Consider the following 26023-nt stretch of genomic DNA (forward strand, 5'->3'; position numbering starts at 1 on the left):
GTTCCTCTTGTGGTGTTCATCCCTGCCCATGGCAGAGGCTCAGAACCAGATGGTCGTTAAGCTCCCTCCCAACCCAACCCAGTCTGTTTGGGGTGGGGGTTGAGTGGGTAAGAAGCAAAGTAACACCAGGCAGACCCCAGAGCAGCTCTGTGCACTGGCAGCAGTCAGCCTGGGCCCTTGTGCAGAGGCTGCCAGGGGCCAGAGGGCCTGGTGCCAGGCTGCAGCAGTGGCAGCTGTGGGGCAGGGTCTCTGCTGCCACCCAGGAAAGTCTCTGAGGAGATTGCAGTTGTGGAGTGGCTTCCTCTTGGCAGGCTCAGGCCAGACTGAGCTGGCCTTTGTCAGAGCCCTTTCCTCTCTGCCTTTGCCTGGGCCTGGGTGCCCTGTTGCTGGAGGTGCCAGGCATGCAGGTGCCCTGCAGCCTCCCAGGCCTGCGTGCAGAGCAAGGCAGAGCAGGAGCCAAGGCCCACGCTGGGTTTGCTGAGGGGAAGCAAACCTTTACTGGAATCCTGCAAGGCTTTGGTTCATTCCCTCCCTAGCCAGGAGAGGTGGTGACTGCTGCAGCCTCCCTCGAGGGGCTGAGTGATCCCTTCCAGGGGTCCCTGCTTCTCCCCCTCATCCTGAGCCCATGGAGTCCCCTGGAGCTCAGCTCAGCAGTGCCTGCTGATGCAGCTGGTGTTAGCTGCACCCATCCCCTCTCACCTCCCCCCTGAAGGTGTCCCAAGGGGAGTCACAGAGTTGCTGTTTCCCTGGGTTTGTGCTGTCCCCTGGGGCTGGGCTGGGGGGCTGAGGAAGTGTGTTGCTCCTGATCACATCTTTGAGACACCTCAGTGTCTTTACATCTTTCACAGGAATGTGTCTGAGGAGCCAGTCCTGGAGTCTGGACTTTATCAATCCACTTCTTACATGGTAGAAAGATAAAATTAGTTCCAGAGAGAGAGAGATGTTGGAAATGGCACAAAGTCCTGCTGCTGGAAGTGGTTTGCAGCCAGCAGATGTTTCAGCTCACACAGGGGGATCAGCACTCAGCTGGAAGCTCCACTACTGTGCCAGAGTTCCTTTGAGAATGCCCTGGTCTGAACGTCAGAGCCCTCAAGGCCTAGGCAGGGGAGATGCTTCCAGGGGTGCTGCAGATTCACCAAGCTTGCTTTGGAGCTGCCAGAGCTGTGCATGGGCAGGGGGAAATGAAACTCCAGTCTTGTCCAGGAGGTGAAAGGAAATAAGCCTGTGGGTCAGGAGGAGTTCTGAGCCACCTCTTTCACTCTGCAGCTGCCTGCTCTTGAAGGGTTTCCTTCAGGTCTGGTGCCCATCTGTGCTTGTCGTTTGGCTTTAGGTGGTGGCTGGTGGTCAGGGTGGTCGTGGCTGCTGGGCAGACCCCCTACCCAGAAGAGAGGTCAGGCAGCTGCCTGACCAGAGCACACTTTGAGGGGGAATGCCAAAGGTCCATGCTGGTGCCCACAGGTCAGACACAAATCTCAGCAGCTGAGTCCAGTGTGTGGAGCAGAAGAGGTCAGAGCGCTCCAGCCCAGGTGCTGGCAGCCCTCTCAGGTGGCTCCAAGTGCCTTTCTCTCTGCACAGCACAAGTTAACAGTGACAAAACCCAAAGATGCTACCAGAGCAGCCTGGGATGGTTCTGTGCAGGTCATCATCTGCCTGTGCCTGGTTTGCTGCCTGAGCCAGAGTGCCCCTGGGTGCTGCCAGCTCAGCCACGGTGCATGCTTAGGCTTCCAGGAGGGTGGCCAAGGCCAGTGGCATCCTGGGGGGCATGAGTAGAAGTGTGCCCAGCAGATGTAGGAAGGTTCTGCTCTGCCCTGCTGAGGCCATGCCTGGAATACTGTTTGGGACTCCCCAGTTAAAGAGAGACAGGGAACTGCTGGGGAGTGTGCAGTGGAGGCTATGAGGGTGCTGAAGGGGCTGGAAGGTCTCTGCTGGGAAGAGAGGCTGAGCCCTGAGGCTGTTCAGTGTGGACAGGAGAAGGCTGAGAGGGATCTGATCAAGGTCTATACCTGTCTGAGGGGTGGGGGTCAGGGTGAAGGTGCCAGGCTCCTTCTGGTGCTGCCCACTGATGGGACAAGGAACAATGGGTACAAGCTGGACCCCAGGAGGTTCCACCTCAACATGAGGAGAAACTTGTTTGGTGTGAGGGGGCTGGAGCCTGGAGCAGGCTGCCCAGGGAGATTGTGGAGTCTCCTGTGGAGACTTCCAGCCCCCACCTGGATGTGTTCCTGGGTGCCCTGCCCTGGGTACCCCTGCTCTGGAAGTCCCTTCTGTGATAAGGATGCTGGTAGAGGCCCCAGTGTGGCTGGGAAGCAGGAATGGCAGCAGCCTTGGGGGGCAAGGACCTACAGTGCTGCACTCAGATTTCCCAAGGGAATTTGCCAGGCAAAGCTCTTCCTGAGTGCTGTTGGTGCCAGGGGAGCCCAGAAGAAAAGCTCAGACGAAGCTGAGGTTAGGTGGAGGGACTGGGCTGGTCCTGGTGCATGTGTGGGGCAGGACCTGGGTGACTGCAGGCATTTGCTGCCGAGCAGCCCTCAGGGCTCTCCCGCGGCTCCAGGGCAGCTCCACGCAGCTCCCTCTCCAGTGCCCTGGCAGCAGGTCCCTTGCTTTCCACGCTGCGGGCTCTGCAGCCCACCTCATCAAACGGCTCTGCAGCTTCCCTCTCGGTAGTTTTCTTCCTCTTCTTTCTGCAGGCATCTTGCCTGCTGGCAGCTCCGTTGTGCAGCGAGGGCTGAAGCTTGGCACTGTGTCAGCAAGCCTCAGTTCCCCTTCAGTCAGGGATGTGAGCAGACCTGGCCTCCTGCCAGAGGTTCGCCCTAATCTGCCTCCCAGGGTAGGAAGTCCAAACAACCCCAGGAAGTCATTCAGATGGAAGTGGTGCCCTTAGTGGAATAAAGAAGTGCCCAGAGGAGACCTTAAGGTCCTCAGCTTTTGGTAGCTGTGCTCTGCTGGGGGCTGTGTAGATAAAGAGATGGCAGCCCCCGGGAGGGCTGCAGGCACAGGCCAGTCTCTCCCACCCACATTTTCTCCCTGTCTGTTTTCCTGCAGTTGCAACATTTAGTGGAAGGATTTTCAGAGCAGCCCTGAAAGCCCCTTCCAGGCTGGCACAGGTACCACACTGAACCATTCTCTCTCAGAGATGGGGAGGATGAGCTGGTGGAGGAGCCTGGCAGTTAGAGCAGCAGGGGGGAAGAGCTTAATTAGATTAAGATGCATTTTGTTTGAGCAGTGAGCCTGATGGAGAGCAGCAGCCTGAGCAGGGGCTGCTCTGGGATGCACTTCCCAGCCCTGCCTGCCTCTGTGCTGCTTTATTTCTGGAGCAGGAGAGAGGGAAGCACAGCTGAGGTGAAAAGCAGTGCCAGAGAGGGCCTGGGTGCTGCAAAACTGCTGCTCTCCAGCCTTGCTGTGCCACCAATCCTGGCAGCCTGGCAGGCAGCAAGTGCTGGGCTTTTCCTTGCCAAAAGCCCAGGTGCAGCAGCTAAGGTGGGGATGTGGTGGGCAGGGTTGGGCTGGGCAGGGCTGGGTCAGCTGGCACTGGAGGTGTGAGCACCAGCAGCCTGCACCAGTCATGCTCTGGCACCGCTGCAGATGCTGCTGTGCTTTGCAGTGCCTTTGTCCTCCCTCGGAGTTAGTCTCTCCTGGTAGCATCCTGCGTGGGGCTGCAGCAGTGGCAGCTGTGGGGCAGGGACTCTGCTGCCTCCCAGGAAAGTCTCTGAGGAGACTGCAGTTGTGGAGTGGCTTCCTCTTGGCAGGCTCAGGCCAGACTGAGCTGGCCTTTGTCAGAGCCCTTTCCTCTCTGCCTTTGCCTGGGCCTGGGTGCCCTGTTGCTGGAGGTGCCAGGCATGCAGGTGCCCTGCAGCCTCCCAGGCTTGCGTGCAGAGCAAGGCAGAGCAGGAGCCAAGGCCCACACTGGGTTTGCTGAGGGGAAGCAAACCGCTGCAAATGCTGCTGTGCTTTCCAATGCCTTTTCCTGCCTCGGTGTTAGTCTCTCCTGGTAGCATCCTGCGTGGGGAGGTTGTGCCTGGGAAGCCTCCAGTAAACATCTGTGGAGCTTCAGCAGTTGAGCTCTGCTGCCCTGGGCGAGGATCACTCAGAGCCTCCACTTCGCTCCCTTCCCACTCCTCCTCACTCGGTGCACCTCTCCTGTGCTCTCTCTCTCCTTTTCATTCCTAATCAGGTCTGGGCTTTTAAATCCTGCTTTGTGCAACAGTTTCACTCTACAAAAGCTGAACTAGTTTCTAGCAGCTCACTGATGTGATCTTGCTGAAATCAAAGGTGTTTGAACAGCTGCAGTCCCCTGTACTTGTTGCAAGCCCAACTTAAACTGTGTCAGGTTCCGCAGGGTGCTGTGGCAGGTGGGGATGTTTGTTGCAGTTGTCTTTAAATTTAAATGTGGATGTTTTAAATGAATTAAATATGAAGATGAATAATGCAGCTGCTAACCTCTCCTTGCTGCAATTAAATGCCAGCTTCTCCATTTTGTGTTCTCAGGTTTTGCTATGCCGCAGAGTTTGTGCTGCCTTGGCTGTCTTGTAGCAGTGATGGGGAACTAGAGCCCATGACAGCCCCCTGGAGCCCTTGGCACGTTTGAGATCTTGGTGAGTGGAAGTTGGTGGAGGCTGTGGGAAGGCCTCTTTGCCTGCTGCAGAAGGCAGCACAGCAGTGCTTGGAAGGTAGCATCCTGCTGCAATCGATTTGCACAGTGACCTGCTCTGTTGAGGCATGGATCCAAGGAACCAACAGCAGCTGCAGCTCTGCTCTGTGCTGCAAGCTTGTCCTGGTAGCCACAAGCATGAGGGGCACAGCCTGTGGAAAAGAGGGCAGCATTAACCTTGAGCTCTGCTGTGCAGCTCTGTACAAGATGGACACTGCAGCATGTGCTGGGCTGAGCAAGAAATTCTTTAGGGTGAAGCTGGTGAGACACTGGCACAGGTTGCCCAGGGAGGTCCTGGGTGCCCCTTCCATGGAGGTGCTCCAGGCCAGGTTGGATGAAGCCTTGAGCAACCTGAGAGCAAGGACTGTTCAGCCTGGAGAAAAGAAGGCTCCAGGGAGACCTTAGAGTGTCCTTCCAGTGTCTGAAGGGGCTACAGGAGAGATGAGGAGATGTAACTGAACATCAGGAGGAAGTTCTGCACGATGAGGGTGGGTGAGACACTGGCACAGACTGCCCAAGGATGATGAGGCCTCATCCCTGGAGACATTCAAGATCAGACTTGATGTGGCCTTGGGCAGCCTGCTCTAGTTGATGGTGTCCCTGCTGCTTGCAGGAGGGTTGGACATGACCTTTGTGGATAATGCAGTCTGTGAGTCTCCAAGAATGGGGATTCTACAGCTTCTCTGGGAAAACAGAGAGTGGCAGCCACTGGGCACTGCCAGTCCCCAAGCCCACCTTGTGCCAGTTCCAGGAGGGCTGGTCCCTGTCCCTGTCTGCAAAGAGGCTGGGGACAGCCATCTGCACTGTGTAGGGCCAGCTACTGCTGGGACAGGCAGGCTGAAGCTGCCCACCCTGGGGTTCAGCTCGGGCTCTCTCGGGGCACTGTGTGGCCCTGGAGCACAGGACCTGTTGTACATCACTTTTGTTATCACTGGGTTGGGGTTGGGCAGGGTGAAACCAGGTCTTGGTGTCTGTGGGGAGAGAACCTACCTGGTGCAGAGCCACAGTGCAGGGCTGCAAACAGTGCCAGAGACAGCTGGAGCACAGCCCTGTGAGGAGAGGCTGAGGGAGCTGGGGCTGTGCAGCCTGCAGCAGAGGAGGCTCAGGGCAGAGCTCATTGCTGTCTGCAGCTGCCTGCAGGGAGGCTGTAGCCAGGTGGGGTTGGGCTCTGCTGCCAGGCAGCCAGGGCCAGAAGAAGGGGACAGAGGCTGAAGCTGTGCCAGGGCAGGTTGAGGCTGGATGTGAGGAGGAAGTTGTTGTCAGAGAGAGTGATTGGCACTGGAATGGGCTGCCCAGGGAGCTCTGCCCTGAGCCTCCTCTGCTGCAGGCTGCACCCCCCCAGCTCCCTCAGCCTCTCCTCACAGGGCTGTGCTCCAGGCCCCTCCCCAGCCTTGCTGCCCTGCTCTGGACACCTTCCAGCACCTCAACATCTCTCCTGAATTGAGGATCCCAGAACTGGACACAGCACTCAAGGTGTGGCCTGAGCAGTGCTGAGCCCTGGGGCAGAAGGACTGCCCTGGCCCTGCTTCAAAAGGTCCCAGACCTGGGGGCCAAGCAGAGGGGCAGAGGCAGGAGTGGTGAATGCCAGTTGGTGCCTTTGGATGAGCTGTTCCAGCCGGGGGGTTGTGGCTGGGGACTTTTCCTCCCAGCCCTTCCTCTGAAGGAAATGCTGAAAGGCAGCATTGAAGCTGCACAGAAGCCTTCAGAGGCAGAGTGCCTGCTGCTAGAGACAGGGGGAGAGACTTTGCTGCTCTCCCAGCCCAACAGGGGATGGATGAGAGGGGCACTGAGAGACTCTGTGCTGTGTCTGGGGTTAAAAACAGCTTGGGGAAGGGTCCTTCAGTGTTCAGTCTTCTTTCAGTGTCTTCCTCCAGCTCCATGCTGAAAGCACTGCACAGGAGGTTGTGATGTTCATAGAAAACGAAGCTCTTCATTTCTCTTTGGTTTGGAGTCTGCTCCAAACCACAGCTCCTCACCAGGCTGTGCCTAGAGCTCACCCCCAGTGTTGTGTCCTGAGATGGCTTCTTCTGACATCCTCCTGTCTCTGACACAGTGAATAGAATCACAGAATGGGCTGGGTTGAAAGTGACTGCACTCAGCAGGGACATCCAGAGCAGGTCCCCACAGCCCTTTCCAGCCTCACCTTCAGTATCTCCAGGCATGGAGCCTCAGCCACCTCCCTGGGCAGTGTTCCAGCAGCCTCCTCCTGCAGAACTTGTTCCTCACATCCAATCTCCATCTGCTCTGCTCTCATTCCAGACCATTGCCCTGGTCCTGTCCCTGCAGGCCTTTGGGCACAGTCCCTCTGCAGCCTGCTCGGAGCCCCTGCAGGCACTGGCAGCAGCTCTAAGGTCTCCCTGGAGCCTTCTGTTGTCCATGCTGAACACCCCCAGCTCCCCCAGCCTGGCCCCATAGCAGAGGTGCTCCAGCGCTCTGATTGCTCCGGTGGCCTCCTCTGGCCCCTCTCCAGCAGTGCCGAACCTGCGCCGGTGCCTTACCCGGGGGCTGCTCTGCCCTGCCCTGCCCTGCCCTGCCCTGCCCTGCCCTGCCCTGCCCGTCGGTGTTTTCTGTGGCAGCATGCAGGAGGCTGTACCGGAGGGGCAGCCCCGGGCTCTGCGTGTCCTGCAGGCGTTCCGCAGCGGCTGCGCTGCTCCCCGCGGAGGGTGAGCGCCGTTCGGCCGGGGCCGGCAGCTTCGCTCCGGAGAGCTGCGCCGCAGCGTGGCCGCTCCGGGCGGCGCTCCCGGCAGGAGCCTTGCCTGGGTCCTTGTCCCATCTCTCAGCCTCGGTACCCAGCGCTGCTGCGAGCTGCTGGAGCTGCAGCCGTGGCTCTGCTTTGCCAGGGTTAGTGTTATGTTTCCCTGTGTTTTCTGTCATCGATTTCAGCTCTGGCCCCTTTGTCAGTGAGCAGGAGCAGCCTCGCTCCCTGCACTGAGCTCCTGCCTGCTCCTGCTGCCATCAGTCTCGGGTTGGCCGCCTGCAGGAGCCAGACTTGCAGTTCCAGGGGTGGGATGAATGCTCTGTGCTGAGCAGGAGCTGCTCCGTGCAGCCGGGGCCAGCAGCAGCGACTGCCCCCGGTGCGGTTAGTCCACGTGCAGAGGGCTGCCTGCTCCCGGGCCAGCAGTGACCTCAGCTCTGTTTCTTCTGTCCTAGGCACTTCAGTTCCCTCCAGCAAGCCCGCCCCGGGAGCAGCAGGTGATAGAATGCGGAAGCCAGGCCCTCAGAAAGGTGAGCAGGGGGGGTGGCACAGCCAGGGCCCTGGCAGCCAGCTGGCACAGCCAAGGGGCCGAGTGCTTGGCGCAGCTGGCACTGTGGTGGGAGCAGAGGTGGGAGCTGCCTGCTCCTCCGGCAGCGTGCAGGGGATGGCTCCTCAGGGATGGTATCCCTGAGATAGGCAAAGGGCAGCCCCTGCTGGCTGCACCCCTTTAGCTGGAAGGACACAGTGTCAGGGTGAGAGTGTGCCCTGGCAGGGCATGGTGTCAGGGTGAGAGTGTGCCCTGGCAGGGCATGGTGTCAGGGTGAGAGTGTGCCCTGGCAGGGCATGGTGTCAGGGTGAGAGTGTGCCCTGGCAGGGCAGGGTGTCAGGGTGAGGGTGCCCTGGCAGGGCATGGTGTCAGGTGAGGATGTGCCCCGGCAGGGGAAGGTGTCAGGGTGAGGATGTGCCCCGGCAGGGCAGGGTGTCAGGGTGAGGGTGCCCTGGCAGGGCATGGTGTCAGGGTGAGAGTGTGCCCTAGCAGGGCAGGGTGTCAGGGTGAGGGTGCCCTAGCAGGGCATGGTGTCAGGGTGAGAGTGTGCCCTGGCAGGGCAGGGTGTCAGGGTGAGGGTGCCCTGGCAGGGGAAGGTGTCAGGGTGAGGATGTGCCCCGGCAGGGGAAGGTGTCAGGGTGAGGATGTGCCCCGGCAGGGCAGGGTGTCAGGGTGAGGGTGCCCTGGGAGCCCTCAGCACAGGCCATCTGCTGCTTCCAGCGGGAGGCAGACTGCTCCTGGCTGGCACAGCCTGGCCTAATGAGACATGAAACCCGGGACCAGCCAACCTTGTGGAGCTGGAATCTGCCACGGACACCTCCCCCTGCCCACCCCAGCCCTCGCAGGGCCACCGCAGTGCCGCCTGTCCCAAGCCAAGGGTGAAGCCAGGCATGCCAGGGGCAGCCGAGCTGCTGCTGCTCCTTGTGCCTGCCACGGCCGCGGCTTGCCTTTGGCACGGTGCCAGGCGTGTGGCTGCTCTGGGCTGAGCTGATCCCGGGGTGGGGGAAGGGCGAGGCAGGAGCATCCTCGGCAGCTCTTTGTTCCCAGCTGCCGCTCGCTGCCAGGCTTTATGGCAGGAGATTTCCCTGCTCGAGTTCTCTCCTCCCTTGATTCTTTTTAAACGGCTGCTTTGCTGCTCTGGTGCTCATCTTCCAGCGTCCTCCTCCCTGCCTGGCGCTGCTTGGCCTTTAATGAAGTGAAAATAGATGAAGGCAAGCAGGGAGCGGGGGGAGCCCTGCTGCGAGGCAGCTGGAGGGCTTGGCAGCGAGCAGGCAGGTTGAGCAGTCAGCGGCTGCCTGGCTGTAGCTTCTCACACAGCTTCTCCTCAGTGCCTGCCTGACCCCAGCTCTGCCGCCCTGCCCTGCCCTGCCCTGCCCCGCAGGAGCTGCTGCATCCTGCACACGTGGTGGATCCTGTCCTACTTTACCTGCTTTTTAAATAATGCATCCAACCTTCCCTTTTTTCCCTTATTTGCCTGCAGAAATCTTCCTACCTCTGCCTCTCTGCTGCTTAATGAGGACTTTGCATGTGAGAGGTTAAGAATAAAACGGAGCTTCACCTGCAGAGCCTTGTGAGGGACTGTTCCGAGGGCAGGGCTGCTGCTGGAGAGCAATCCTGCTACATCCTGGGAGGCTCTTCTGCTGCCGACTTAATTGCTTTGTGTCCTTTGTTCTTGCGTTAAGGAGATGGCAGAATGCTGTCCTTGGTGGGAGTGCACTGCCGGGGGGGATCCTGCCATAGTCCTCGCTCATTTCTGTCTCCCCAGCCAGGCCCTTTGCCTTGCCCATGTCTGCTGAGGCTGTGGCCGCACTCTCAGGGACACACAATGACACAGTGGCCACAGTCACAGCACCACAGAGTTGTTTGGGTTGGAAAAGCCCTCTAAGGTCTCCCAGTCCAACCATCAGCACAGCACCACCATGGCCATCAAACCATGTCCCCAGGTGCCGTGGGCACACTTCTCTTGGACACCTCCATGGGCCCCTGGTGTTCAGTCAGTGAGGAGCTGCCTGCCCTGCTCCTGCCTGCAGCGTTGAGAGGAACATGGCAAGTAGAGAAGATTGCAAAACTTCTGCAGTTTGGAGAGATGCAAACTCCCAGAGCAGTTCTAGACCTCTGGACACTTACCAGGCCGTGCTGGCAGCAGCTCAGGGCCTGCCCCTTCCAGCTGCCGGCCAGGAGATTTCACAATCTGCCCTGTTCCCTTCGTTCTCCCTTTCACAGGGAGCTGTCGAGGCACAGTGCACACAGCACCACCAAGCTGCTGTTCCTAGTGGCCCTCAAAACGCTGCCTGAGGTGAGGAGCTCACTGCGGGCAGGCTGAGCCCTGCCGCCCCTGCCCTGGGCTGCTGGAGGCAGGGGTGGGCATCCCTCACCTCTTGCTCTCCCATTTTCCACAGCTCTCTTGGGCACCTTTTGTTTGGTTTTGCAGCTGCGTGGCCCAGAGAGGAGCTGCTCTTCAGGGCTGGTGCTTCTTGGCTCCCCTGCGAGCTGCAGGACGTGCGGTGGCAGCTTGGTGCTGTGCAGGGAAGGGGCAGTGCAGCCTTGTGATGTCCTCTGCCCGCAGCTGGTGTGAGTCAGGCTGGCTGCAGTCACCTGGAGCTGATGGACAAGGACTAGCTCAGGCTCCACTTCCAGGGCACAAGATCCCCATCAGCCCACCAGAGGCTTCCATGTCTGTGCCTCTCGAGCCTCGCCAGCCCTTCCCACAGCTCAAGTGGTGAAGCTGCAGCAGTTTGCTGCCCTTGGCCTGATTGCTTGGCATGGTGGCAAAGCTGCAGCTGGTGAGGAGCAGGCAGAGATGGAGGTCCACGTGCAGGTGCCTCAGAGCAGCTCTGCTCTGGAGCCTGTGCAGGTTGGGAGCACAGCACATGGCTCTCACAGGTCAGCCCCGGAGCGCTCACTGCTGTGCTCCACCTGTGGAGCAGGAGACAGGAGCAGGAGATGCTGAGGGCAGTGGCTGCTTGCCTGCTCTGACACCAATGCTGTGTTCTTCTCTCAGCCATAGACTGGAAGGATGGTAAAAAGCACAAGCACAGCCGCCCCGCAGAGGCCCCCGCCCAGTACCAAGGTAAGGGAGTGCCCTCTCCCTCTCCTTCCCTCTCCCTTTTCTCCCCTGTTCTCCCTCCCTCTTCTCCCCCTTTCTCTCTCCCTCTTCTCCCCCTTTCTCTCTCCCTCTTCTCCCCCTTTCTCTCTCCCTCTTCTCCCCCTTTCTCTCTCCCTCTTCTCCCCCTTTCTCTCTCCCTCTTCTCCCCCTTTCTCTCTCCCTCTTCTCCCCCTTTCTCTCTCCCTCTTCTCCCCCATACACTCTCCCTCCCCTTCTCTCTTCCTCTTCTCCCCCCTTCTCCCTCCCTCTTCTCCCCCCTTCTTCCTCCCTCTTCTCCCCCCTTCTCCCTCCCTCTTCTCCCCCCTTCTCCCTCCCTCCCCCTTCTCCCTTTCCATTCTCCCCCTTTCTCCCTCCCTCTTCTCCCCCTTTCTCCCTCCCTCTTCTCTCCCTTTCTCCCTCCCTCTTCTCCCCTCTTCCTTCTCCCCCATTGCTGTTTTGGAATTTTCCCTTACAGCCTTCTGAGTTCTTGCTGTGGGACCCTGCAGCCTGCCAGACGACTTGCAGAGGAAAGCTGCTGCTGGTGTCTGGTTCTGACAGTCAGAAGTGACCCAGATGACCCCAGGCAGGCACAGAGCTGAGCCAGCAGGGTTTGAATGTGGCAGGATGGAGGAGGTCTGTTCTGTGCTGCCAGGCACAAGTGCCAGGGGGTGGCTGCACACTGTCACAGGCACCCTGGGCACCCTGCTCCTCCTCCACTCTCCCAGCAGCAGCCAGCCCCATCCATCCTGCTTGCTGTGGGGGCTGTGCTGGGGCCCATGCTCATTCCTTCCCAGTGGCTCTTACTCCAGCAGAGCTGGTGCTGGCTGGCTTGGCAGAGCACAGGGCCAGGGCTGGTGGGACTGGGACAGGATTCGTTGGCTTCTTGACCCTTTGCAGATGAGGTGCCCCAGGCTGTGACCCTGTGCACAGACTGCGTCGGTGGCACTGGCAGCTGCTGCAGTCTCTCAGGTGTATTGCAGATGACTTCCAACTCCTGCAGGTTTCTGTGGGGCTTGAGCATTGTGGTAGAAGATTTCAGGACCTGTATTTCACTTCCAGGGTGTAAGACAGGGATGTCCTTAGGAGGTGAAGTCTTCCTTTCCAAGGGAACTTGGAACTTCCCACCAAGTGTGGAGCAACAAGAAGTGAAATGATTGCCTGAGCAAAGCCATTTCTGACAGGAGAGAGGAGTTTGTCCTCCTGAAAGGTTCTGCTGAGAGCCCTGGGAGAGCAGAGCTGGATGCTGTGCCACTGGGGTTGGGCCATCCTGATCCCATTCTGTGCTCCACAACCTTCCTGGGCAACCTGTGCCAGTGTCTCTCATCACCCTCAATCTGTGCCAGTGTCTCACCACCCTCAACCTGTGCCAGTCTCTCACCACCCTCACTGCAAACAACTTCCTCACATCCACTTTCAGTCTCTCCTCTCACACTTCAAACCCATTCCTCCTCCTCCTGCCATTCCCACACCTTCTCAGCAGTCCCTCCCCAGCCCTCCTGCAGCCCCCTGCACATCCTGCAAGGCCACTCCAAGCTCTCCTGGAAGCCTTCTCCTCTGCAGGCTGCACAGCCCCAACTCTCTCAGCCTGTGCTCAGAGCAGAGCTGCTGCAGCCCTCTCAGCATCTTGGTGGCCTCCTCTGGGCTGGCTCCAACAGTTCCATGCTTGTGCTGGGGGCTGCAGAGCTGCACCCAGTGCTCCAGGTGGGCTCTGAGGAGAGCAGTGCCATGGTGGGGCACTGTCCCAGCTCACCTGGCCTCTGTGCAGTCAGCCTGTGGGGCTCTGGGGCTCCACTGCAGTCCCCCTCTGCTCCACATGGTGCACTGTGTGCAGCTGTCCCGGGGGTGGCTGTTGTTTGGTGACAACACCGATCTAGAGCAGAGCTTTCTGTGCCATTGAGAAGTGTCCCCCCAGCGCTCCCGGGCAGCCAGCACACAGCCTCCACACCGCACAGTGTCCCAGGCTTGCTGGGCTGGGGAGGAGCCTCAGCAGGCAGACTGCTCTGTGTGTGTCTGCTCAGCAAACACATCGTGGGTAGGAGGCTCTGCAGGGAGGCCTGGCCAGGCTGCAGCCGTGGGCTGAGGTCAGTGGGCTGAGGTTTAACAAGACCAAGTGCTGGGTTCTGCCCCTGAGTCACAACAACCCCAAACAACACTCCAGGCTTGGGGCAGAGTGGCTGGAAAGCAGCCCTGTGGGAAAGGATCTGGGGGTGCTGGGTGGCAGCAGCTGAGGATGAGCCAAAGTGTGCCCAGGTGGCCAAGAAGGGCACCAGCAGCCTGGCCTGGGTCAGCAGTGGTGTGGCCAGCAGGAGCAGGGATGTGACAGTGCCCCTGGACTGGGCACTGGTGGGGCCACAGCCTGGGCATTGGGTTTGGTTCTGGGTGATACAGGATAGGAAAGACCTGAGGGGCTGGAGGGTGTTCAGAGAAGGGCAGTGAGGCTGCTGAGGGGTTTGGAGGGCGTTGTAAGAGGAGCAGCTGAGGGAGCTGGGGTTGGCTAGTCTGGAGAGGAGGAGGCTGAGGGAGACCTCATTGCTCTCTACAGCTTCCTGAGAGGAGGCTGCAGGGAGGTGGGGGTTGGGCTCTGCTGCTTAGCCTCAGGTGATGGAAGGAGAGGAAATGGCCTGAAACTGTGCCAGGCTTAGGTGGGAGAGGAGGAAAAATGTCTTTGCTGCAAGAGTGGTCAGGGACTGGCAGAGGCTGCCCAAGGAGGTGCTGGAGTGCCCATGCCTGCAGGTGTGGCACTTGATGGTGGCCGTGGCAGTTGGGGTACTGCTGGGCTCCAACCTTAATGTCTCTGTGGTGTGGCAGTAGGGATCTGGGCAGTAGGAAGCCCTGAGCAGCTGATGGCTGCCCCAAGCTTGGGCACACGGCGAGGGGCACCCAGCAACAGAACAAGGGGACACAGTCTCAAGTTGTGCCAGGGGAAGTACAGGCTGGATGTTAGGAGGAAGTTCTGCACAGAGAGAGTGATTGGCACTGGAATGGGCTGCCCAGGGAGGGGGTGGAGGCACCGTGCCTGGAGGTGTGCAAGAACAGCCTGGATGAGGCACTCGGTGCCATGGTCTGGATGACTGGATAGGGCTGGGGATAGGTTGGGCTGGATGAACTTGGAGCTCTCTTCCAACCTGGCTGATTCTATGTGAGACTGCAGTGGGTGCTGGCACAGAGCCCCCCCCCGGCGGCTGCTGGGCTGGGAAGCTGGCAGCAGGAGCAGGGCAGACAGCAGCCTGGCGTGGGGGCTCTTGGCCTGGCCTCTCACTTTTCGAGTTCCTGCTGAGCAGCCAGCCGGGGGGGTGCTGCTGCCAGCTGTGGCTGCTGCCGAGGAGCTGCGGCTGCATGGATGGCCGAGCGCGGCCGGAGCTGGGAGCGGGCGGGGGCGGTGCGGGGGAGCTGCGTGTGGCAGCGGAGAGCTGAGCCCGGGGGGGCTGCGCCCAGCGAGACCTCCGGCAGCAGAGCCTCAGCTCTGCTCCTTTGGCAGGGGTCGGCCCTGGCTGTGCTGCTTTCATCTGCTGCCTGGGTGCTCGTTAGCGGCCGCACATATGGGCTGCAGGCTCTAATGGGATGCCTTGATCTGGGGGGGGGCACCTTCCCCCTGCCAGCTGTGACCTGCAGCGCACATGGATCGTTTCAGTCGGATTGATGAGCCCTCGGGAGCCGAAATGCTAATGGGGCCCAAAGCAGCCTTCAGCCGCAGATCTGCAGACAAATCCCTGTCCTCATTTACATTCTGGGCAGCAGATCAACCTCAGCTGGGAGCTGCTGAGAGCCCAGCGGCAGGGGGGCAGAGCTGCAGGTTCACAGCTCCCGCAGGCTGACCTCTGGCCCCTGCAGGAAATCCTCTGGAAGGTTAAGACATCAGAGCCCAGCTCTGACAGCCTGCGAGCAGCACCCCCTGCAGCACTGCCCGGCGGGCAGGGGCAGCCAGGGATGGGCACCTGGCGGTGCTTCAGAGGGGCAGAGCTGTGGTGCTGAGGGGTGTAGGTGAGCACCAGCCCTGGCAGGCAGTGGTTGACTTGATGACCTTAAAGGTCTTTTCCAACCACCATTTTATGGTTGCCCTTTCCAGCAGCACACTCGCACCGAGGCGCAGGAGGAAGCTCAGTGGATCACTGCAGCGATGCTCCCACCACCCCAGAGCCCTTTTGCTTTAGTCAAAGCCAGCTGGGACAGGATCCCATCAGGGCCAATGAGTCTGAGCTGGGAGAGGGCAGATTGAGAGCCTGGCACTGGGCACTGGCAGTGCAGAGGAGCCGCAGAGTCAGCACCATGCAGGCTCCCGTGGCTTTGGGCACTGTCAGCCTCCCGTGGTTGTTCCTGAGCGCAGAGTGGGCAATGTGTGCCAGGGCTGGCATCTGGAGGCCTACTCCGGTGCCCCTCTGTGCTGGATGGTGTGTGCCAGGTGCCAGCCGCAGGTTCTTATCCCCGCATCCTGCAGCCCCTTCCCGGCAGGGCCGGGACAGAGCCGTGCCAGGGACAGAGCCGTGCCGGGACAGAGCCGTGCTGGGACAGAGCCGTGCCAGGGACAGAGCCGTGCTGGGACAGAGCCGTGCCGGGAACAGAGCCGTGCTGGCACAGAGCCGTGCCGGGACAGAGCCGTGCTGGGACAGAGCCGTGCCGGGAACAGAGCCGTGCCGGGACAGAGCCGTGCCGGGACAGAGCCGTGCCAGGGACAGAGCCGTGCTGGGACAGAGCCGTGCTGGCACAGAGCCGTGCCGGGACAGAGCCGTGCCAGGGACAGAGCCGTGCCAGGGACAGAGCCGTGCTGGGACAGAGCCGTGCCGGGACAGAGCCGTGCCAGGGACAGAGCCGTGCCAGGGACAGAGCCGTGCCGGGACAGAGCCGTGCCAGGGACAGAGCCGTGCTGGGACAGAGCCGTGCCGGGAACAGAGCCGTGCCGGGCACAGAGCCGTGCTGGCACAGAGCCGTGCTGGCACAGAGCCGTGCCGGGACAGAGCCGTGCTGGCACAGAGCCGTGCCAGGGACAGAGCCGTGCTGGCACAGAGCCGTGCTGGCACAGAGCCGTGCCGGGACAGAGCCGTGCCAGGAACAGAGCCGTGCTGGCACAGAGCCGTGCCAGGGACAGAGCCGTGCTGGGACAGAGCCGTGCCGGGAACAGATTCGTGCTGGGACAGAGCCGTGCTGGCACAGAGCCGTGCCAGGGACAGAGCCGTGCTGGCACAGAGCCGTGCTGGCACAGAGCCGTGCCGGGACAGAGCCGTGCCAGGAACAGAGCCGTGCTGGCACAGAGCCGTGCCAGGGACAGAGCCGTGCTGGCACAGAGCCGTGCTGGCACAGAGCCGTGCCGGGACAGAGCCGTGCCAGGAACAGAGCCGTGCTGGCACAGAGCCGTGCCAGGGACAGAGCCGTGCTGGGACAGAGCCGTGCCAGGGACAGAGCCGTGCTGGGACAGAGCCGTGCCGGGAACAGATTCGTGCTGGGACAGAGCCGTGCTGGGACAGAGCCGTGCTGGCACAGAGCCGTGCCAGGGACAGAGCCGTGCCGGGAACAGAGCCATGCCAGGGACAGAGCCGTGCCGGGACAGAGCCGTGCCGGGACAGAGCCGTGCCGGCACAGAGCCGTGCCAGGACAGAGCCGTGCCGGGACAGAGCCGTGCCGGGAACAGAGCCATGCCAGGGACAGAGCCGTGCCAGGGACAGAGCCGTGCCGGGAACGGAGCCGTGCCGGGGACGGAGCCGTGCTGGCACAGAGCCGTGCCAGGGACAGAGCCGTGCCGGGAACGGAGCCGTGCCGGGGACGGAGCCGTGCTGGCACAGAGCCATGCTGGGACAGAGCCGTGCCGGGACAGAGCCGTGCCAGGGACAGAGCCGTGCCAGGGGCAGAGCCGTGCCAGGGACAGAGCCGTGCCAGGGGCAGAGCCGTGCTGGGACAGAGCCGTGCCGGGGACAGAGCCGTGCCAGGGGCTGAGCATTGCTAGGGGCAGAGCCATGCCTGGGCAGAGCCGTGCCAGGGGCAGAGCCGTGCCAGGGGCAGAGCCGTGCCGGGGGCTGAGCATTGCTAGGGGCAGAGCCGTGCCAGGGGCAGAGCCGTGCCAGGGACAGAGCCGTGCCAGGGGCAGAGCCGTGCTGTGGGCAGCTCTGAGCTTTGTTCCGCCTGTCAGCTGCAGCTGTAAATCTTCCGTGGCCGCGAACATCAGAGGGTCCTGATGAAAAGGTGCTGCCTGTGAGCACCTCCTCTGCCCGGAGTGGAGAAGTGCCAGTGCCAGGAGCTCAGCCACCTCTTAGCTGGGATTCTTCCTCCTCGGATCCTCTCTGAATCCTTTTGCTTTCTCTCCTCAGGTCACTTCACCTGGGAGAAATACCTGAAAGAGACCTGTGCCATCCCAGCTCCTGCCCATTGCTTCAAGCAGGTGAGGCTGGAACAAAGCCCAGGGGCGGTGGTGGTGAGCCAGGGCTCAGGGACAGGCCTCTGTTTTGGCAAGGAAGATGCTTTAGGGTATCAGAGCCCTAAGGAACGTCTGGATTTGGTGGAGTGAAGATCAGGGAGAGACATTTGGGTGCTGCAGATGCTGGAGCAGCACAGAGGGCTTTGTGCCCAGCTGCACCTGCATGTCTGTGCTCTGCCAGGCACAGGCCCTTGGGAGGCTGTTCTGAGTGGGCTGTGATCCAGCTTGGGGTGGGTCCTGCCCAGCAAGGAGGTTTCCTGCCGAGTGCACCCAGTCTTTGGGAGTGACCCAGCAGGGAGCACAGAGCTGGGGGTGTTGAGTGCCGGGCACACGGGAGAGAGGCTGGGACTGGGTGGAGGAGCAGCAGCACAGAGCAGTGCTGCTGGGTCCTGGGTGGGCTTGGTGGCTCTCCTGAGGGCTGAGGGAAGAGGCCAGGCCTGGCTGGCTGCTGGTGCCACACTGCCAGATGGTGGCTGGGGCCCTGCGGTGCCTCCTCCCGCAGTGTGCTTGCAGGACGCTGCTGGACTCCGCTGTGGTGCCTTCGGGGCTCTGTGGCAGCCTGGCCCTGACTGGCTCCCTGTGTCCTTCTTGCAGTCATACACTCCACCTGCCAACGAGTTCAAGATCAGCATGAAGCTGGAGGCCCAGGACCCGCGGAACACCACCTCCACCTGCATCGCCACCGTGGTGGGGCTGACGGGCGCGCGCCTGCGCCTGCGCCTGGACGGCAGCGACAACAAGAACGACTTCTGGAGGCTGGTGGACTCTGCTGAGATCCAGCCCATAGGCAACTGTGAGAAGAATGGGGGCATGCTGCAGCCTCCTCTTGGTGAGCTGCAGTTCAGCTGTCCAGCAAGTGCTGCTTTTTCCGTGGGGAAGACCCGAGGGGGTTTGTGTTTCTGCGCTGGGCACAGAGCCCTGGGCGCTGCCCCTGCTGCCCGCTGCTAGTCTGGGCTGGGAAACACAGCTAGCCCACAGCAGGCCCACGGGGATGTGGTGGCATGGATTGGGCTTTAGAGTGTGGAGAGAGATGCTTTCAAGTCCAGTAGATGCTTTAGAGTCTAGGTAGATGGTTGAGAGTGTAAGGAGATGCTTTAAAGTCCAGTAGATGTGTTGGCATGGAGGGAGATGCTCTGGAGAGTATGGAGATGCTCTGCATGGTAGGGAAATGCTTTGGAGTATAGGGAGATGCTCTGGAATGGAGGGAGATGCTCTGGAGAGTAGGGAGATGCTCTGGAGAGTAGAGCTCTTTGCATCCAGGGGTACTGCTTGCACTCCTTGGAGCTGAAGCTCAGGATCAGCAGGTGCTGGCCATGCTCTCAGCCCTCTGAAGCTCTACCTGTGTCCCTGAAAGAAGAACCATTTTCCACACGTGTGTGAACCCATGCCAGAGCCACTCCACCTCCCAGAGGGCACACAAGCACTTGAGGGGCACCCCACAGTGCTGGTGGTCTAGGGGTGTGGGGGGTGGCACTGAAGGTGGAGCAGCTGAGATGGCCTTTGCTGGGTGATTGCCTGTGTAGGGAGAGAAGCAGCTCAGGTTCCTGCTAGAGGCACCAGGCAGTCCCCTGGGCAGTGCTGGCACAGCTCCGGCAGCAGCTCCATCCCTGGCTGCTGCCCCTTGGGTTGGGTTCCTGATCCTGCTGGTGAGCTTTGCTGGGCATGAATGGCTGGCACCCGTCAGGTGGAGGTGCCCTGCTGGGGATCTGAGAAGCTTGAGCCAGAGAACAACTGGAGCTGAGGCCTCTGCCACGTCCCTGCTGGCCCTGAGCAGCTCCCAGATCTGCAGCCCTGCTCTCTGAGGGAGCTGTGCCCAAGTGGCTGTGGGGCAACAGCAGTGGGGCTGAGAGCATCTGGTGGGGAAACCGTGGCTGAAAGGCTTCCCAGGGCCTGCAGTCCTGCCTCTGCTGGAGGGGCTCTTGGGGCATTCCATCTTCTGCTTTAGGTCATGTTGCTTGGCTGCAGCCTTACAAGTAAGCTGCTCAGTCTTGTCTTCAGTCACAGCCTCCCCACACATCTCTTTGTGGCTGCTTTTGACACTGGCCAGATACCAGGACAGGCTGAGGGAGCTGAGGGTGTGCAGCCTGGAGAAGAGAAGGCCTTAGAGCTGCTGCCTGAAGTACCTGAAGGGGCTCCAAGCAGGCTGCAGAGGGACTGTGCCCAAAGGCCTGCAGGGACAGGACCAGGGCAATGGTTTGGAATGAGAGCAGAGCAGATTGAGGTTGGATGTGAGGAACAAGTTCTGCAGCAGGAGGCTGCTGGAGCACTGCAGCAGCTGCCCAGGGAGGTGGTTGAGGCTCCATGACTGGAGATAATGAAGGTGAGGCTGGAGAGGGCTGTGGGGACCTGCTCTGGTGGAGGATGTCCCTGCTGAGTGCAGGGGTTGGGCTGGATGGGCTCTGGAGCTGCCTTCCAGCCCAGCCCATTCCGTGGCTCTGAGCTGCTTTGCTGCTTGTCTCCTGAGGGAGCAGCAGGAGGGCTCTGCCCTGGCACTCTGCTGCCCATTGGTTGTGAAGTGTCTTCCTCAATCTCCCTCTCAGTTAGCACAGCCCCAGATAATCCTCAGCCAGTCCACAGTGGTGCAAGAAGCCTTCAGCAGGATGCCTTGAGTTAGGAATGTGTTCACCTGTGCTTCCTCCTGGAGCAGCAGCTGGGAGCTGGGGACAGCTGGCTCTGGCCTTCCTGAGAAGGGGAGCAGCAGCAGCAGGGGCTGGTGGCACCTCACAGCACACCAGGCTGTGTCTGCAGGCCTGCCTGGAGCCTTGCCCCTCACCACTGCTGCAGAGCAAACCTGCTGCAGCTCTGGGCAGGCTGCCACCATCCTGTGCCTCTCATGCCTGCTGCTGGCCCTTGGTAGGCAGCTCCCTGAAACGCTGGGCTCAGGGTGCAGCTCACAGCTCACACCCAGCTGTGGGAAGCTGTCCTAGGTGACACTGATGGGTGCCCGTCCTAGCTGGCACTGATGGGATCCTGTTCTGGCTGGCACTGATGGGTGCCTGTACTAGCTGGCACTGATGGGATCCTGTTCTGGCTGGCACTGATGGATGCCTGTACTAGGTGACACTGATGGGTGCCCGTCCTAGGTGACACTGATGGGTGCCTGTCCAAGCTGGCACTGATGGGATCCTGTTCTGGCTGGCACTGATGGGTGCCTGTCCAAGCTGGCACTGATGGGATCCTGTTCTGGCTGGCACTGATGGGTGCCTGTCCAAGCTGGCACTGATGGGATCCTGTTCTGGCTGGCACTGATGGGCAAGGCACCTCCTGGGCCTTGCCTGGGTCTCGCCAGCAGATGGCAATAGGTGTAACTGAGCTGCAGAGCAGAACTCAGCTCTGGCTGTGCCAGGGGAGGGGTTGGTGCTGTGGAAGCCTTCAGCGTGCCCAGCTCTGAGCTGCAGCTCCTGTAAGCTTGCCCAGGAGGCCAGCTGCTGCCCAGCTGCTGCCCAGCTGCTGCCCAGCTGGCTCTGCTGTTGTGCTTTCTGCCCGCAGAGTGCAAGGGCCCAGAATCCCAGGTAGGGTTTTCAGCACTGCTCTGCCCCCTGCACACAGACCCTGCCCCAGGCTGCCCTCCCCATGCCCAGCTCCTTGTGCTCCCAGGCTGCTCCAACAGTCCCAGGGCTGGCAGGGTGGCCTGGCCTGAGCTGGGCACCTTCTGGCATTTCAGCCCTGGCAGAGCTTGGCTGTGTTGATCATCAGGGAATGCTCTCCTCTAGGTCCAGTCCCAAGACCACCTTCAAAACACAGAGGGCAGCACCGTGGGCAGCTGAGCAGCAGAGACTGCTCTGCAGGAGGATGGCAGTGGGGCAGGGAGGGTGTTGGTGGCAGCAGTAGGACAGGCAGAGTGTTGATGGCAGCAAGGCAGCTGCTCCACTCGGAGGGTCTGGATTTGCTTCCATCCCAGAAGCTCCTTCCAGTTGCTCCTCAGAAGGTTGGAGCCAAAGCCTGACCTTGCCTGGACTGCTTGAAGCAGAGTCCCAGAATGGGACTAAGTCTGTTTCCCAGCCAAGTCTCAGCCTCTTCGTCCTTCAGGTTAGCTTGGCTGGGAGGTGGAGGCCACCCAGAAGCTGAGATCCTCTGCAGGGGCAGGAGTTTGACAGCCTGAGTGAGCTGCTGCTGCTCCGTGGCCTCCCTGCAGCAGCTCACTGGAGCTGCCAGCACTGGCACTGTACAGGGGCCTGTGCCTGGATGGTCACTGCAGCCTGTGCAGCAGTGCTGCAGTCAAGCACAGCTGTTTCCAGATGCTGCAGGCAGTGAACATCTCATGTCAGGCCAGGCTGAGGCAGCTGGGGCTGGCAGCTGGCAGCAGAGCAGCCTGAAGGCTGCCCCCAGTGCTGTGCTAAAGCTGTGCAGGGCAGTGTGGGCAGGACGCAGCCAGGCTCTGCCCAGGGGTGGCCAAGGGCAGCACAAGGGGCACTGGTGCCAGCTGCAGCAGAGGAGGTGCCAGGGGAACAGGAGGGGAAACTTTCACTGTGAGGCTGCTGGAGCCTGGATCAGGCTGCCCAGAGAGGTTGTGCAGCCTCCTGCTCTGGAGCCCTTCCAGCCCCCCCTGGCTGTGCTCTGTGTGCCCTGCCCAGGTGGGGCTTGGGCTGGGTGCTCTGCAGAGCTCCCTTCCAGCCTCTACCGTTCTCTGATTCCAGATGTTTCTTTTCAGCCACCCCAAGTTGTGTGTTCAGAGCATCTGCAGAAGGTCAGAGCTGACTGCAGCCCGGGGGGGAGGGTAGTGTGGGCCCCCCAGAGCAGGTGTGTGCTGCTCTGCAGTGAGCCCACAGCCTGCAGCCTCCACCTCTGCTTCCCTCCCGCAGGCTTCCGCCTGAACGCCTCCTCCTGGCCCATGTTCCTCCTGAAGACTCTGAACGGAGCAGAGATGGCTCCCGTCAGGATTTTCCACAAGGTATGTTCCTGGGCTGTGGCTGCCACCTCCCCCTCCTGCCCAGCACCAGTAGCAGCTCCTGTCAGGTCCCCTGAGCCCAGAGCAGATGCACTTTGCTCAGCTTGGCCATGCTGCCACTCCTGCAGGGCAGGCTCTGCACCCAAGCCACGGCAGGGGCCAGATGCAGCCAGAGCTCTGCCAACCAGTGAGGGTGGTGAGACACTGGCACAGGATGCCCAGGGAGGCTGTGGATGCCCCTTCCCTGGAGGTGTTCCAGGCCAGGCTGGATGAGGCCTTGAGCGAGGTGTGCTGGTGGGAGGTGTCCCTGCCCAGGGCAGGGGGCTGGAGCTGGATGAGCTTTGAGCTCCCTTCCAACCCAACCCATGGATATGAGTCTATGGACAAAGAGCTTTGGGCTTCCTGTCAGCACTTGGCCTTGGAACTCCCCTAGGGCTCCAGCTGCTCCCAGGGGCAGGCACAGCCAGCACTGCTGTGGCACCTGCCCAGAAGCAGAGCTCCCAAGGAGTGCAGCAGTGCTCAGGTCTTGGGCCTGCTCTTCTCTACCTCTGGTGAAGCCAGAGAGGGGCAGAAGCCAGGCTGGAGGCCTCTGCTCTGGCCTGGTTGGTGTGGTGTGGCTGGTGTGTGGTTGGTGTGTGGTTGGTGTGTGGCTGGTGTGTGGCTGGGGTGTGGTTGGTGTGTGGTTGGTGTGTGGTTGGTGTGTGGTTGGTGTGTGGTTGGTGTGGCTGGTGTGTGGCTGGTGTGTGGCTGGGGTGTGGTTGGTGTGTGGTTGGTGTGTGGTTGGTGTGTGGTTGGTGTGGCTGGGGTGTGGTTGGTGTGTGGCTGGTATGTGGCTGGGGTGTGGTTGGTGTGTGGCTGGGGTGTGGCTGGGGTGTGGTTGGTGTGTGGCTGGTGTGTGGTTGGGGTGTGGTTGGTGTGGCTGGTGTGTGGTTGGGGTGTGGTTGGGGTGTGGTTGGTGTGTGGTTGGGGTGTGGCTGGGGTGTGGTTGGTGTGTGGCTGGGGTGTGGTTGGGGTGTGGTTGGGGTGTGGTTGGTGTGGCTGGTGTGTGGTTGGTGTGTGGTTGGTGTGTGGTTGGGGTGTGGTTGGTGTGTGGCTGGGGTGTGGTTGGTGTGTGGTTGGTGTGTGGTTGGTGTGTGGTTGGTGTGTGGCTGGGGTGTGGTTGGGGTGTGGTTGGTGTGTGGTTGGTGTGGCTGGTGTGTGGTTGGGGTGTGGTTGGTGTGTGGTTGGTGTGTGGTTGGGGTGTGGCTGGGGTGTGGCTGGTGTGTGGTTGGTGTGTGGTTGGTGTGTGGTTGGTGTGTGGCTGGGGTGTGGTTGGGGTGTGGTTGGTGTGTGGTTGGTGTGTGGCTGGGGTGTGGTTGGGGTGTGGTTGGTGTGTGGTTGGTGTGTGGCTGGTGTGTGGTTGGTGTGTGGTTGGTGTGTGGTTGGTGTGTGGCTGGTGTGGTGTGGTTGGTGTGGTTGGTGTGTGGTTGGTGTGTGGTTGGTGTGTGGCTGGTGTGTGGTTGGTGTGTGGCTGGTGTGGTGTGGTTGGTGTGTGGCTCGTGTGGTGTGGTTGGTGTGTGGTTGGTGTGTGGTTGGTGTGTGGTTGGTGTGTGGCTGGTGTGTGGCTGGTGTGGTGTGGTTGGTGTGTGGTTGGTGTGTGGCTGGTGTGGTGTGGTTGGTGTGTGGTTGGTGTGTGGCTGGTGTGGTGTGGTTGGTGTGGTTGGTGTGTGGTTGGTGTGTGGTTGGTGTGTGGTTGGTGTGGTGTGGTTGGGCAGGGAAGGCCCAGGCGAGGCCGGGCAGTGGCTCTCTGGGCAGGGAGGGCTGCTGCAGGGTGCTGTGGTGGTCAGGTTTGCCTCTCTGAGGTGAGGGAGCTGCAGAGCAGCCTCCCCCAGGGCTTGCTGTGCAGTGGCAGGGCTGGCAGGCGGTGTCTGGGCTGGGGCTGCAGCCAGGTGCTGGCAGAGCAGGCAGCACTGAGCTGTGCAGCCTCTTACCCAAAGGACCTGTGGTTGTGCAGCAGACTCCTGGCTGGGGCTCACATCAGCCCACTGGGAGCAAGTTCTGCACCAGGAGGCTGCTGGAGCACTGCAGCAGCTGCCCAGGGAGGTGGCTGAGGCTCCATGCCTGGAGGTACTCAAGGTGAGGCTGGAGAGGGCTGTGGGGACCTGCTCTGGTGGAGGATGTCCCTGCTGAGTGCAGGGGTTGGGCTGGATGGGCTCTGGAGCTGCCTTCCAGCCACTCTGTGATTCTCACCTGCTGGTGGAGGTGGGTTTGGTGCTGGAGGGAGCAGCCCTCTTCTGGCTTTGGTGCTGCTGGAGCCTCTGAGCACATTTTCTCTGCTCCTCCCTGCAGGAACCACCATCCCCATCCCAAAACTTCTTCAAGACAGGTATGAAGCTGGAGGCAGTGGACAGGAAGAATCCTCACTTCATCTGCCCGGCCACCATTGGGGAGGTGAGAGGCTCTGAGGTGCTGATCACCTTTGATGGCTGGAGAGGTGCCTTCGATTACTGGTGCCGGTATGACTCCCGGGACATCTTTCCCGTAGGCTGGTGCTCGCTGACGGCAGATAACCTGCAGCCCCCTGGGACCAAAGGTAAGGCCCTGGGGCGCCGCTGGGCTCCTTCCCTCTCCACGCAGCAATCAGAGCGCACCAGGACGGGCCGAGGCTGGCAGCAAGCACCGCTGGGGGCCTCGCTGGGCTCCCTGCTGCTGCCCCCTGCGTGCCAAGGCTGCGGCTGTGGGCGCTCCCTGCAGTGGGGCTGCAGGGTGCTGAGCAGCAGCCAGCTGGGCAGAGTGAGGGCCTCAGCATGGTGCTGAGCAGCAGCCAGCTGGGCAGAGTGGGGACCTCAGCATGGTGCTGAGAAGCAGCCAGCTGGGCAGAGTCAGGGCCTCAGCATGGTGCTGAGCAGCAGCCAGCTGGGCAGAGTGGGGACCTCAGCATGGTGCTGAGCAGCAGCCAGCTGGGCAGAGTCAGGGCCTCAGCATGGTGCTGAGCAGCAGCCAGCTGGGCAGAGTCAGGGCCTCAGCATGGTGCTGAGCAGCAGCCAGCTGGGCAGAGTGAGGGCCTCAGCATGGTGCTGAGCAGCAGCCAGCTGGGCAGAGTGAGGGCCTCAGCATGGTGCTGAGCAGCAGCCAGCTGGGCAGAGTCAGGGCCTCAGCATGGTGCTGAGCAGCAGCCAGCTGGGCAGAGTGAGGGCCTCAGCATGGTGCTGAGCAGCAGCCAGCTGGGCAGAGTCAGGGCCTCAGCATGGTGCTGAGCAGCAGCCAGCTGGGCAGAGTGGGTGCCCTCAGCATGGTGCTGAGCAGCAGCCAGCTGGGCAGAGTGAGGGCCTCAGCATGGTGCTGAGCAGCAGCCAGCTGGGCAGAGTCAGGGCCTCAGCATGGTGCTGAGCAGCAGCCAGCTGGGCAGAGTCAGGGCCTCAGCATGGTGCTGAGCAGCAGCCAGCTGGGCAGAGTGGGGACCTCAGCATGGTGCTGAGCAGCAGCCAGCTGGGCAGAGTGGGTGCCCTCAGCATGGTGCTGAGCAGCAGCCAGCTGGGCAGAGTGGGTGCCCTCAGCATGGTGCTGAGCAGCAGCCAGCTGGGCAGAGTGGGGACCTCAGCGCGGTGCTGAGCAGCAGCCAGCTGGGCAGAGTGGGTGCCCTCAGCATGGTGCTGAGCAGCAGCCAGCTGGGCAGAGTGGGGACCTCAGCATGGTGCTGAGCAGCAGCCAGCTGGGCAGAGTGGGTGCCCTCAGCATGGTGCTGAGCAGCAGCCAGCTGGGCAGAGTGGGTGCCCTC

At 61.2% G+C, this 26023-nt stretch overlaps 1 protein-coding gene across 4 annotated transcripts in view; it reads left to right on the top strand.

Moving 5' to 3' along the window:
• Positions 1-26023, top strand: part of SCMH1 (Scm polycomb group protein homolog 1) — an 85201-nt gene that overhangs the window by 17173 nt on the left and 42005 nt on the right. For 3 of the 4 annotated variants that reach the window (XM_064172512.1, XM_064172511.1, XM_064172514.1), the window contains 7 exons: positions 4486-4592; positions 7799-7873; positions 10892-10960; positions 17272-17342; positions 17973-18207; positions 22181-22269; positions 24595-24838. In XM_064172512.1, coding sequence (XP_064028582.1) covers positions 7849-7873; positions 10892-10960; positions 17272-17342; positions 17973-18207; positions 22181-22269; positions 24595-24838 — 733 coding nt within the window. In that variant the 5' untranslated portion in view covers positions 4486-4592; positions 7799-7848. Of the gene's footprint in view, positions 1-3038; positions 3105-4485; positions 4593-7798; positions 7874-10891; positions 10961-17271; positions 17343-17972; positions 18208-22180; positions 22270-24594; positions 24839-26023 lie in introns of those variants that run through there. The other variant, XM_064172513.1, reaches the window with a different exon arrangement.

This window comes from Pogoniulus pusillus, chromosome 37 (assembly GCF_015220805.1).
Source record: "Pogoniulus pusillus isolate bPogPus1 chromosome 37, bPogPus1.pri, whole genome shotgun sequence".
In the NCBI taxonomy this organism is placed as follows: Eukaryota; Metazoa; Chordata; class Aves; order Piciformes; family Lybiidae; genus Pogoniulus; species Pogoniulus pusillus.